Source organism: Pteropus medius, unplaced genomic scaffold, assembly GCF_902729225.1.
Source record: "Pteropus medius unplaced genomic scaffold, Ma_sr-lr_union100, whole genome shotgun sequence".
Lineage (NCBI taxonomy): Eukaryota > Metazoa > Chordata > Mammalia > Chiroptera > Pteropodidae > Pteropus > Pteropus medius.
The window spans coordinates 5,431,090-5,444,352 of record NW_024350924.1 but is presented as its reverse complement, the minus strand read 5'-3'; the positions used below and the strand labels follow the sequence as shown (position 1 = coordinate 5,444,352).

Below are 13,263 nucleotides of genomic sequence, written 5' to 3'. Positions count from 1 at the left end.
AGTAGAAGTTAGGATGCGTGGGGATCAGTAGTAAAAGAGAGCTGAATTCTTATATACTATTTAGGAGTCAGTAGATGATTTCTCAAATCAGTAAATTTAAAAATAGCAATATAAACATTATTTAGAAGTATGGAAGTAAATACCAAGAGCCACAGCTAAAAAAAAAAAGATGAAAGTTATTTATTTTTAATGAATAAAATTGGGAGGGAAGAGATGGGTCACGGGATTAATATTTTTCTCTTACTGATCTTTTGGCACTTTGTAATTATTTTAAAAAGTGATTAGAGTGTATGCATGCGCTACTTGATAAAACTAAAAACTAAAACAAGTATCAGTGACAAGTTCCTTTAAGGAGCATTAGGATTAAATATTCCCAGTAAAAGGGAGTCAGATATAGAGAAAAAGAAACATAAGTTTACCTTTTGTATTTAAAAGGGACTTTTTCCTTTGTTTATTTCCGTTTTTGTTTTGTTTCATTCTAGGGCTTCAAAAACAAACCAAAAAAGATGGGTCACATAAAGCCAGACTTGATTGATGTTGACTTAATAAGAGGTAAGTTCTAAATTTGGTTTGTTTCCTATGTATACTATTATTTTATAGTAGCACTAAAGATTATGTTTAGATATCTTCCCTATGTGATTGTGTACTTTCATTTCCAAAAGTAATGTTCTTACCTCATCGTTCAGTCTTGAGCATTTTTTCCTCCTTTGCTTTAGTACTGTGTGGCTACATAAATTACATGGTTTCCATAAGGATGAAGGAGGGGTGAACTTGGAGACTCACTGTTGTGTAATTAAGAAAAATATATTGCATAACATTCAAGTGAGCCAGACTTATTTTGAGCTCCTATCCCAGAGATAGAGGCAAGAAGTTATTACATTCAACAAACATTTTTGCTCTCACTTGTTTTTAATAGTGTTTCAAGTGGGTATTGCTATAGTGCATGTAAAGGTTTGACGTTTTGTTTTATTGTATATTTAAAGGCTCAACATTTGCCAAAGCCAAACCTGAAATTCCATGGACATCCCTGACTCGGAAGGGGCTTGTTCGAGTTGTGTTTTTCCCATTGTTCAGCAGTTGGTGGATTCAAGTTACCTCTTTAAGAATCTTTGTTTGGCTGCTACTGCTTTACCTCATGCAAGGTAATTGGAGGAGATGGAATAAGTTATGGCAGTTGTTTTTTTTGCTGCTTTTGCTATTAGATAATGCAGACCTTGCTGTTCTTACATTGACCCTTTTATTTGATGGTTTAAAGTTCAAAGAAATGAAGGGATGCACACCATTTGGAGATCATCTTAAAATTATTAGTTCACAGAGAGCAAATACAATTGTTGCAGTCTCCCTTCCTGAACTTCTTCCCACCTGCCTCATTGGCCAGGCCTTCTGTCTTCTCTTTGACATTTGAATATTGGATTACTTCCAGGGTGGATCCAAGATTCTCTACCCTTCTAGGTATTTTCATCAAGCTCCATTGTTTTAAATATAGTTGATATACTGGTGATTCTCAAATTTATATCTTCAGGCCTGATCTCTGTTGAACTTCCTACTTGTACATCTAATTGCCTGCTCGATATTTCCATGGAGATTTAGTGGGTATCTTGAATTTATATCCAAAATGGAACTCTTGATTTTTTTTTTTTTTTACAATTTTTTTTTTTTTTTGCAAAAGCATGTTCCTTTTTTGGACCTCCCACATTTCATTAAATGATACCAGCAACTGCCCAATTTTCAAGTGAAAACTAAGTCTTCCTATTCTACTCTGCCATCAGCTCTCACATCCCATCTGTCACCAGGTCCGTGAGCTCGACCTCCAAAGTATGTCTTCAGTCTGTCTGTCTCAGTCTCCGCTGCCACCATCAGAGTCCACAGCACCAGCATCTCTGCTTAGACCACTGGAATGACGTCTGCTCTGATCTTCTTTCTACCAACCACTCTTTTCACAGCAATTAGAAAAATCTTTTAAAACAGAAACTGTGTTGCGTCATGTTCCTGCTCATAACTTTTTAGTGACTTCTCATGGCCCTTAGAAAGAAAATGCAAACTCCTGAGCACTCCTTCCTGCTAACCTCTTCGACGTCACGTCTCACCCTTCTCCTCCGTGCCCGCTCTGGGCATAATGGCTTTTTCTGTGCCTCACACAGAACTTTTCTTTCTTTTTGAAACAATCTTAAGCCTTTTCACATGGCGATCTTTTTTCTTTTTCAAGATCTCAGTTCAGATGTAACTTTCATGGAGAGTCTGTCCCCACATATGCTTTCTAAATTGTCCTACATTCCCCAGCCACTATCCCAGGAGTCTATTTTGATTTCTGTATTAATTAATTTCTGTATTCATTGATTAAACTGCCTGATTTTTTTTTTTTCTCTTCTCACAATGTGCAGGGACTCACTTCATTCTCTTTACCACTATATCGCCACCGCCTACCAGGAAAGCTCTCTGAAAGTGCGCAGTGTACACTGCTTAACCCTGTGCAAAAAGACTCGAATGAGAACAGAGAGAAGCGAAAGTTGGGTTAGGGTGAAGGGTTTAGGGTGATTTTTGTTTTCTCATGTCAGTTCTTTTTGAATTAAGTTATAGAATGAATAATATCTATAAATGTATGTATTTATGAGTTTAATTAAAGTTGTGACAATGCTGTTCGATAGGATTTCTGTGATCATGGAAATTTCTTACATGATCACGGTAAATACAGTAACCATTAGCCACGTGCGCCTATTGAGTACTCAGAATGTTAGTGTGAATAAGGAACTGCATTTTAAATTTTATTTCATTGTACTTAAGTCTTTACAACTATCATTTTAATGGTTGTATCATTTTCCATTATATGGACACACCACTTAAAACTCATTTTAATGTCTGTATAAATCTATCATCTGAATTTACCATAAATACTGTTTTATAGCTACGTAGTATTCCATTATGTAAAACTTTATAAAACCATAGTATATACAACCCTTCCCATATTGTGAGCATTTAGGTTGCTTCTGTTTTTTATCGTTATGCCATCATGAACAAAATTTTCTATATTTTATATTTCTTTAGGATTTATTCTCCAAGACAATTAATAGGCCAAAGAGCGTCAACATTGTAAGGCTTTTAGTACATATAGTGAAATTTTCGGTGCCACAGTTCTTTTGGAAAGTAGTGGATGAGAGTGCCTGTTTTACTGCAATCTTAGCAGCATCATTATAATTTGGAAATTGTTACATAATTTGATGTACAAAAACTATCATTTTTCTCATTTAATGTGCATTTCCTTGGTCATTTGTAAGCGGAAAGTTAGCTATTTTCCCATGTGTGTGTTATTGAAGAATTTGTTTCTTTCTCATCTGGATAAGTTATACGTATTAGGTTTTCACGTATACTGCCGTCTGTTTCTGGGCTACATACTCTGCCCGTCAGTTGTACGGTTATCCTCATAGATCATTGTGCTGCCAGGAAGGGCTAATGTGCAAGAAGAGGTGTTAAAGGAAATTACGTGCTTTTACTTGTGGACTTTATAAAATGATAGATTTTTGTCGAAATAATTTGTGCAGTTGCTCAAATTGGTTTTAAAGATGAGCCCTAATGTTTTACATTTTCGAAACCTCTTCTTTTCAGTCATAGCACTCGTGCTGTATTATATGATGCCCATTGTGAATGTAAGCGAAGTGCTTGGACCCTTGTGCCTTATGTTACTCATGGGAACCGTCCACTGTCAAATTGTGTCTGCTCAGATAACAAGGCCATCCGGGAGCAACGGGAACCGGAGGAGAAGGTGAGATGGGGCAGTAGCTCTTGGTGTGCTGTTCTCTGGGAAAGGCATTTTAGACATTTACAAAGGCTTCGGTTAAAGTAATAAATCTTTCGATTTGCATATATTTTTTGTTATTTTTTGGCCTAAAAAAAACCGAATACTTTGCTTTTCACTTTTCTTCTTGATGTGAAGAAACCTCGTCATGAACTTTTAATCCAGCGTGGGATTTTTGTTATTTAGAACAGTTGCTTAAAAGGAAATTCTTATACTATTCCTATGTTATTTTTTTTAGTTGAAAATGAATTTTTCTTGATTTTATTGTCCTATATTATTATTAAAATTTATAAATAATGCTTTTGCAACAACATTCTCCAAATTCGGTTTTAATTAAAATTTGGTGAAAATTTTGATTTTCAAGGATCCTAGTACATTGGGTTAGTGTTACTAAAATTTTTTTTACCTTTTTCAATAGTGTATAATAAAAATGGATTTCTAAGTGTTCTAAACTTTAAATAAAGATTAATTTGACTTTTCTACACATTGAATTTGTCATGTTTTTATTGGTTATGTGCTATGTGTGGGTTTTGAAATCGTTAAAGGTTTCTCAAGTATATGTGCTATTATCTTTTCTCAGAATATCTGCAAATTTTTGTTCCCCTAAGCAGTTACTAAATAAGACTTTTTTCATTTGGTGCACTGAATTTTAACATATTCTTCTTGAATATTATTTTCAAAACAAACTTTTTTTTTCTCCTCAAAAAAGATTCCTTGAAAATGCGGTGCAAATGATTTAACGTTCGCTGAGGAAATCAAATGCTGTGTTGTGTCTTGTCGGTATTTATAGGACGTATCTCGTAACTGCATAGGACATCAGTAATAAGAGATCAGTTGCTATTATTTTGTGTCCTCCTGTTTAAATGTCAAATGAGTAGATTTCTGACATCTGTATTAAAAAAAAAAAAAGTTTCTTCTGCTAGCAGTGCCTGAAGAGACTCTTAGTGATACATGCGAACATTTTCCTTCTAGTAACCTCTTTGAATAGCAGTTCTGTTTAATGGTTGAACAAAATAATAGCACAGGACTTCGGTTTGGAACCCGTTTTTGCCCTTAAGTCAGAAATATTCCTGCAAATTAATTCTGTTAAATGAATTTCGCTATACTTAGTTTCAGGTAGTAATCTGTTAGTAAAATTTCCTGGAGGAATATTTTGGGGAGAAATAGAAAAGGTCTTGAATAATCTGAATTTGTTGAAACATTTTTTATAGAAAATTACGAAAACCTGTAAATGGTGATGGGAGCCGAGAAAATGGAAATAACTCCTCTGATAAAGTCAGAGTTGTGGAAACGGTGGAACCTGCACCCACTGGTGGTAGTTTTTGGGGGACTCTCTTTGGCAACAGGTGGGAAGTCTTTGGAATTTTTACTTAATTTTGTATTCACATTAGTGTTTACGCAGTGTGTAATCTGATTAGGTCCTAAGAGTACATAGTGCAAACTTACTACCATTGTGGAGTGATTTTAAAGGGCTCTAAAATGAATTGCTTACTCAAAATGTTCCTACTGTCTTGTCATCTTACCAGTAAGTCCAGTAAAACCATAAAAGTTTTATTCTGTTTGATCTTTAATGATTTTTTAGACCACAAGATTACAGAAATATAAGTACTCTGGAAAGGTAAATAGTTTAAGCTATGTGAGCCAACATCATGAGACAAAGATGGGGTATTTGTCAGTGTGAAAGCTGATCACCTCCTTAGAAATGGGAGGCAGGACAGAAGGCTAGTGTCGACGGGCTATAGGACAGAAAGGGATGGAGATCCGAGACAGATTCCACCTTCTTCCTGATCTGGCAGGCCGTGGCAGCACTAGTGACAGCACAAGATAAGGAAATACTTATCTTGCCATATATTAATGAGTATGACTGAAAAACAAAGTTCTTTCACAGTTCCTCTTTTGAAGATGAAGTATGTTCACATATTTTCTAAAGATATGTTTACACTCTAGTCAAAGTGTTTGCGTTTTTCATACTGAACATTGTGCTGGGCACTGGGAATCTCCATTCTCAGTAATTTTACCATCTAATTAGGAAGGTAAGAGTAGCAGGTATGATGCAGACACAGCAAAGTAAAAATATAAGTGGTTACTTGCCGACTAAAGGCCACGTGGTTCAGCAGATGGAGTGATTGTTCTGTGGTGAAGGAGTCAGCAGGAGTCATGAAGGAGCTGAGAGCTGTCAGGTTTTGAAGGATAGGAGAGGGGGGCACATTTTATCAAGTGGCACAGGCAGGCGATGCGAAGTCGGGCTTGGCACCTCGAGAGAGAGAGTGGAGAGGACTGTGGACCTGCTTCCTTGCAAAGCTGAAGTACAAGCTTCCTCTCAAGTGACCGGAGTCTTTGGAGACTAGCATTAGCTATAGTCTGTCTCTATACCCTTAGCAAGCTAGAAGTCTGAAAAATGTGATTTCTCAATTTTCTTGAGTTTCAGAATAATACATTGTACTCCTAAGAAGAGAGCGATTTAATGAAAGATGGTACTACTTTCAGAAACTAGTCAGTAATCTTTCTTTCTTTTTTAAAAAATAGGATTAAAAGAGTAAAATTAATAAGTAACAAAGGGACCGAACCTGACCTTGACTCAAGTTGTCTACATCCTATCATCAAGAAGAAACAGTGTCGGCCAGAGATTAAACTATGGCAAATGACAGAGAAAGCAAAATTTTCAGATGGAGAAAAATGCCGTAGGGTAAGATTTCATTGAGTATAAATATAACAATAAACTATTTTTCTGTGTAAAATTTTCCTGTTAGACTCTGTTAGAGATACAAAATGGATGCCAATAGGTTTATATAATTTGTCTTAACAAATAAGTGAAATGTAAACCACAGGACATGAAAAGGAGATTGTCGCTTGAAGACAGTAACTTATTCTTCTAATTTCTAAGACTAGAACTCGTTATTGCTTCTGCTACTGTTGGCAATAGGCTGGTAGGCGTAGAGGTGGCCGTGTCATTCTGGAGAGGGGTGACAGTATGGTAAAGTTTAGGAAACTATTTTCTACATTTAGGTGGAGATGTTCTGCTCTGTCTGTGACTACACTTCTACTTTGTAGTCTTGAAATCTTTTTCTCATTTGTTAGACTATGGCATTTCATAATTACAAAAATAGCTAATATTTTTGAGTCATACTATAGCCAGGCACTATTCTAAGCCTTTACGTGTGTTAATGCATTTTATTTTATTTTTTCAGCAGCTGTATGAGCTTGGGGCTTTTATTATCATTGCTTTTCAGATGACGAAACTGAGCCCCAGAAAGATACAGTAAATTGCCTAAGGTCACATAGCTAGTAAGCTGAGGAGCTGTGATTCAGATATAATGACTCGAGCCTGTGCTTCTTACGGCTGCATAACACTGCCTCATTATTTAGGCTGTTTAGTTTCAGGTTCAGTATTTTTCCTTACTGAGATCAAGCACTACGTGGGTATGTTCAGTTTTGGTTTGGGTGACTTTTACTGCTTCGTAGTTTTACATGCTTTTTTGTTTTTGCACGTGCAGTTCACTAAGAGTATTTTGGGCTATCCTCTGTGAAAGAGTAACGTTCTCTTTGTAGGAGGCTTTTAGGCGTGTGGGTAATGGGATGTCAGATGATCTGTCAAGTGAGGAAGATGGTGACGCCCGGACACAGATGATGATATTGCGTCGGAGTGTGGAAGGAGCCTCAAGTGACAACGGTTGTGAAGTCAAGAATAGAAAATCCATACTTTCAAGGCACATAAACTCTCAGGTAATTTTTATTTTAGTTAACAAAAGTATAGGCATTAACTTCTACATCACTGAATAGTAACAGGGTATTTAACATGTTTTCCTATTGTTTGTTGGCTTGATTTTGGGCAGGTAAAGAAAACCACGACCAAGTGGTGTCAGATTGTGCGGGATTCAGACAGTCTAGCCGAGTCAGAATTTGAATCAGCAGCCTTCATTCAGGTAACGAATCCTTTTAAGAGATCATTATTCAAGGCTCGTTGTCAAGTATAATAACTTTACCTATTCCTTTTTGATTGGTTGTCCCAAGGTACTGTGTATATTTGCTGGTCCCTCTCCTGCCTCCAGCTCTCTGTCCACCTGTCGGCAGCTTCTGTATGACTACTCACCCTGAGAATGAGCATGAACTCTTTTCTCTTTAACTCTTATTTTAAAAGTGTCATAGGTGATGCTCAGAAAGAGGTTACTCAATCCTCACGTGATGAATTTACTTAATATTCACTTGGAATATGGAGTTCATTCTTAAGCATCATTCCCACATTAGGTGGTGAGGACAGATTTTGGGGAAAGGATCCCTGCGACATGGGAGCAGTAATCCCAACAGGGCTGATGAGCGTATTGTACATTTGGAATATTATAATGCTGAGGCGAGCAGCATAGGTGGTGGTGTGGTTTTGGTTTTGATTGACAAGGCAGGCAGGGTCATGGAAAAACTTTCATATTTATGTGTGTACTGAAGGAGAGCTGCACAGCCCATCCTGTTCTCTGCCTGATTATCCTTTCCATGTGTGACTGGGCCCCTGGACGTGACTAGATCTGTAGTCACAGTCTCAGTGTTTAGACGAGGGTAAACCGTGGGTGTCAGAGGCTCTGCCGTGCCTGCATCCAGAGTAGGTCCTCTGGTTGTGCTTGCAGGAACCGCTCCATCCCAGGATACCTTGGTCGAACAACCCCCTGACTTGCCAGTAACTTCTTAAAGGGAGTTCTTTTTAAAGCTCTGTTTGTCGGAGAGCCCTCAGAGTTTAACATTGAAATATTAAAATGTATTATTGTTATGCGAAGGCTTGTGAGCAAATGAATACACGGTGATCAGCTTATGAAAGCTTGCCAGCCATCGCCATAGATAATTTGTTTTAATTTTATTTCAGATGTAGCGTTTTTTTTAAAAATAAATACACTTTTTTTTTTTTTCCTTTAAAGGGCTCTAGATCTGGCATTAATGGTGGCTCTCGAAACCTCAACATGTCCAGAAGAGACTCAGAAAGTACCCGCCATGACTCGGAGACTGAGGATATGTTATGGGATGACCTGCTACACGGCCCAGAGTGCAGGTCATCTGTCACCAGTGACAGTGAGGGGGGCCATGTGAATACCCTTCACTCAGGGACCAAACGCGACCCCAAAGAGGATGTTTTTCAGCAGGTATGTAAAGGTGATGGTAATAATTGCTAATATTATGTACTTACAATGTACCAAACACTGTATTATCTCATTTAACTTTATAATAACCCTTAAGGTAGATGCTATTATTATCCCTAATTTAGAGATGAGGAAATTGAGCATAGCTTGTAAGTGAAGATGTTGGGATTAGAACTCAGGGGGAGGTACTCTAGAGTTGCCCTAACCTAATTTTTTCTTCATAATACTTTCTCTCATTATTTTCCTTAGAATGATCCTTAATGTTCATTTTATAAGAGCAAGGTTGTTTAAATGGCATAGTAACCTCATATTACGTTTTCATAGACATCACAGTGTTATATGTGAGTTACTAGGAAATGCTTTGCTTGTTTCTATAATGTATAAACCAAGTGATGCTTTTAATTTTAGGTTTTATACTAATATCACAAAATCACATAGCCTAGAATTGGATATTCCTTAGGTATTTCAACCTTCCACCTGAGGTAGATATTTGTTTACCAACCATCACGTCGTATAGTTTCTGCTTAGGAATATTGTGACATATCTAATGAGGATAATATAAAGTGCTTGGCACAGTGCCTGGCAAAGAGTAAGCACCTAATAAATGTTAGCATTGCTATTAATATCTCCATGAGATGATCAGTCAGGCCTCTGCTTAAATACCTGTGGAGTCGGGGTGATTATTTCATGAGACAGCTTGTTCCACTACTGGATAGATTAAATGATTAAGAAACGGTTCTCATACCTGCCTTTCAGATGTTTATTGACAGCTGTCATGATTCCTCTTAGCGTTTTGTTCTTTAGGCTAAATATCTCCACAGTGACTAACAAATAGTAGATGATGGATATGCATTTGTTTGATTATTGAATTTCTTGATTCTAAGATATCATTGATTTAGGTTACACATTTTTATGAAAAAAATCCTGGTCCATTAATGTATAGAATTTAAAAAAACCAGAAACAACATACTTTTTCTCATTAAAGTTTTAAGTTTCTGTCTCCAATTTTGCTATCAAAGTTTGAATATAAATATTCTTTACATTCGATCTGAAGATTCACCTAAATCACATAAACTTTCAGTAGTTATGGGTAGCATCATAATGATCTTGACCTCCTTTGCACTGTTGGGATTTGCAATGTAATATTAAGGCATATGTAAGTGTAATTAGGTAAGATAAACTCACTGTGTCAGTTGGAATTTGTCATTTCCCAGTCCTCTCATCTAGCCTGTCCTCTGTTTCCGAATGCCACCGCTAACCACCCAAGGCAGAAAACATGGCATCATCTCTGACCTCCCCCTCTTCACCATGTTCCTAATTGGTCGTCACTTTCTCTTGCTTCTGCTGTATAATATCCACATCTGTCCTCGGGTGTCCACCCTGCTCGGCGCACGCCGTCAGCAGCCTCGTCTGGGTCATCACAGCAGCTTCTCTGAGCTCGCTCCCCTTCGTACCATTTTCCACGCTGCAGCCAGAATGATGTTTCTGAAATACACATCTGATGCCGTTCCCCTTACAGTCCTTTAATTGCTTTTCTTCCCCTTCTGGATTATTTACCTCCGTTCTTTTATTTTTCTGATACAGTCTCATCTCTGACCATCCATTCTGTGCTCCTCAGATGGTATACTTTAACTCAGCTGAACTTCCGGTTTCTGAAATGTACCATTTTCATGTGCTTCCGGGTCTTTGCACATACTGATTTCTTTGCCTGGAGCGCACTTTTCTCCAGTCACCATTCGTTCGGCTCACGCCTTTTGATTTTTCAGGTCCTGGCTTGAGTGGTACTTCCCTAGGAAGCCTTTCCTGTGTACCCCTAAAGTAGTACTCCTTCCTTCCCTTATCACGTGGCGTAGTGACTTCATTTAATCAGGTCTCTATAAGTCTAAGCTCCTTGATGTCAAGGACCGCATTCATCTTGCTCCCCGTTGTGTCCATAGCGCATACTACACAGTAGGTGCTTAGTAAATATGTTTTTAACCGAATCAGCGAGCGCTCATCAGCATTATGCTAAGCGCTATGTTAATTTCAGAAAAGGGCAAAATGAGCAGCTCTTGGTGATCCGAGGGGACCACGTGGGTGAAATGGCACTTGAGCTGGTACTTGAAGAATAAGACATGATATGGCAGAGGAATTGGGGCTGTTTTCATTGTGACCTTCTCTTGAGCTTTCTGTGCTTTGCTGTGTCCTTATTAGACCAGGCTTAACTCCTCAGTTACCATGTGATATCTAAGGTCTCATACCTAACTTTCTACTACCTCTCATACCTAACTTTCTACTACCCACAACATAGTTGTGTTGCTGTAGAAATACTTTCCTCCTTAGTATCCCATGAATACACCAAGCTTGTCCTCGCTTCCACACATGTAGAGAGGAAAGCAACCGTGAAGATCACGGAATCCTACCTTCCGCATTGTAGGAGACACTTAGCCACTCTCCAGGTAAGAAAATGGCTCCGTTAAGAAAAAAGGGCCAGCAAATCAGCGTCAGAGAGATGGTAATTGGAATGATGAGCTCTTTAAGGGGAGAGGATAGAATGATGAGGCCGACCACTGGTAGAGGTAGCCTGGGAGCTGGACAAAGGGGAAGAAATTCAATGAAGAATGAAGGTCTGGATAGAAATTGTTTTATATTTCTCTTCTCAGAATCATTTATTCTGGCTTCAGAACTCAAGTCCTGCCTCTGATCGAGTTAGTGCGATAATCTGGGAAGGAAACGAGTGCAAAAAGATGGATATGTCTGTGTTGGAAATAAGTGGCATCATTATGAGCAGGGTAAGATTGGATAAGTTTTGAGAGTTTTCAAAACGCCTATTTAGTGATCTGCACCTATTTCATAGCATTTTAGTGCTCAGAACACTCATTCTCCTTTTGAAACACAAATATGTGTGTTTTTAATTCTGTCGTCAGAATCTTTACTTGGTAGTAACTTTTTAGATTTGCTACAGAGGTGTCTGTGAGCATGAGTGTTCAGACATGCTCTTCAAATATTTCTTATCTCATGTAAGCCTAATTTTTAATAAGTTCTAAAAGTCATAAATGTGTACATCATTTTTATTTGTACTTTTTTGATTTAAAACAGATTTAGTTTTTAATAATCCAGTAGTATTTGATAAGTACTGCTTCGTAACTCCACTCAGCTGTGCATTAATGATGGCCATTTTGAATTAATTCCCAGGTGAATGCGTATCAGCAAGGAGTAGGTTATCAGATGCTAGGTAATGTCATCACCATCGGATTAGCATTTTTTCCTTTTATATATCGACTTTTCCGTGAGAAGAGCTTTGACCAGCTGAAGTCCATTTCAGCCGAGGAGATCCTGACTTTCTTTTGCGGGGCACCACCTGTTACACCTGTTATTATTTTGTCTATGATTAATTTTTTTGAACGATTATGTCTTACGTGGATTTTTTTTTTCATGATGTGTGTGGCAGAGAGAACATATAAACAGGTTGGTTGAAAATTTAGTAAACTTTCTTACTTCTGCTTTTGTATGTGATCTTCCATTGAGTCGTCTTTGTTCTCATGATTTCTTCTTTCTCCAAAAGTGAATGTGGGCAGTGAAGGGTGGATAAGTAGACTTTTGGTGTTTGTAGGTTTAACACTTGTGATGTTGGTTATTCACAGATGACTTATAATCTGAAATTTCGCTGCGCCCAGATGTAGGAGCCAGTGGCTTAGCCGGTGAGCGAGCCTAGCTGACTGCTTAGCACCTGCGCTTTAGGGCGCTTTGGCTGTTTTTTATCCATAGTGTGTGTGGTAACTCTCAAAGTGAAAATGCTTCTGGGAAAGAGGTCCAAATGAGAATTAAAATGATTGAAATTCAATAAGAATAGGGGTTGAGGACTTAATATAGTGGTGATACATGTAAAAAAAACACATGATTTCGAATGGAAATGTAATATGGGAGTAAGCAGGACTTGTGTCTAAACATTTGTTTGTGAAGTTGGGGATTCACAAAGGTCTCCAAAGAATGTTTGTTGAAAATGTCAAGAGCATGAAGAAGTATATTATTGCATCATGTGCTTTGGAAACAGGGCAGTGAGCTACTAACAGCTTTTCACTGCCTGTCTTAGTGGTCTCTGATTAGAACCTCATCCTTTCAACATTTTTTATATGCTGGGAATGTTGTTTACAATTATAGAAGTATACAGAGACACATATGTACATTTCACTGTAATTTTTTTTAACCTCCTCTAGAGATTTTTATTTGCAAAACTCTTCAGCCATATTACTTCTGCCAGGAAAGCTAGGAAATATGAAATACCTCACTTCAGACTTAAAAAGGTGGAGAACATTAAGATATGGTTATCTCTGCGTTCCTTTCTAAAGGTGAGTTTTATTTAATTAACAACAT

General features: G+C 37.7%; 1 protein-coding gene across 3 annotated transcripts in view; it reads left to right on the top strand.

Annotated features, from left to right (window-relative positions):
• The window catches only part of PHTF1 (putative homeodomain transcription factor 1), a 43,380-nt gene that overhangs the window by 24,905 nt on the left and 5,212 nt on the right, over positions 1 to 13,263 (top strand). For all 3 annotated transcript variants that reach the window (XM_039841248.1, XM_039841247.1, XM_039841246.1), the window contains 11 exons: positions 483 to 552; positions 984 to 1,142; positions 3,601 to 3,757; positions 5,002 to 5,136; positions 6,317 to 6,476; positions 7,340 to 7,513; positions 7,624 to 7,713; positions 8,692 to 8,913; positions 11,553 to 11,681; positions 12,085 to 12,357; positions 13,107 to 13,238. In XM_039841248.1, coding sequence (XP_039697182.1) covers positions 507 to 552; positions 984 to 1,142; positions 3,601 to 3,757; positions 5,002 to 5,136; positions 6,317 to 6,476; positions 7,340 to 7,513; positions 7,624 to 7,713; positions 8,692 to 8,913; positions 11,553 to 11,681; positions 12,085 to 12,357; positions 13,107 to 13,238 — 1,677 coding nt within the window. In that variant the 5' untranslated portion in view covers positions 483 to 506. The remainder of the gene's footprint in view (positions 1 to 482; positions 553 to 983; positions 1,143 to 3,600; positions 3,758 to 5,001; positions 5,137 to 6,316; positions 6,477 to 7,339; positions 7,514 to 7,623; positions 7,714 to 8,691; positions 8,914 to 11,552; positions 11,682 to 12,084; positions 12,358 to 13,106; positions 13,239 to 13,263) is intronic.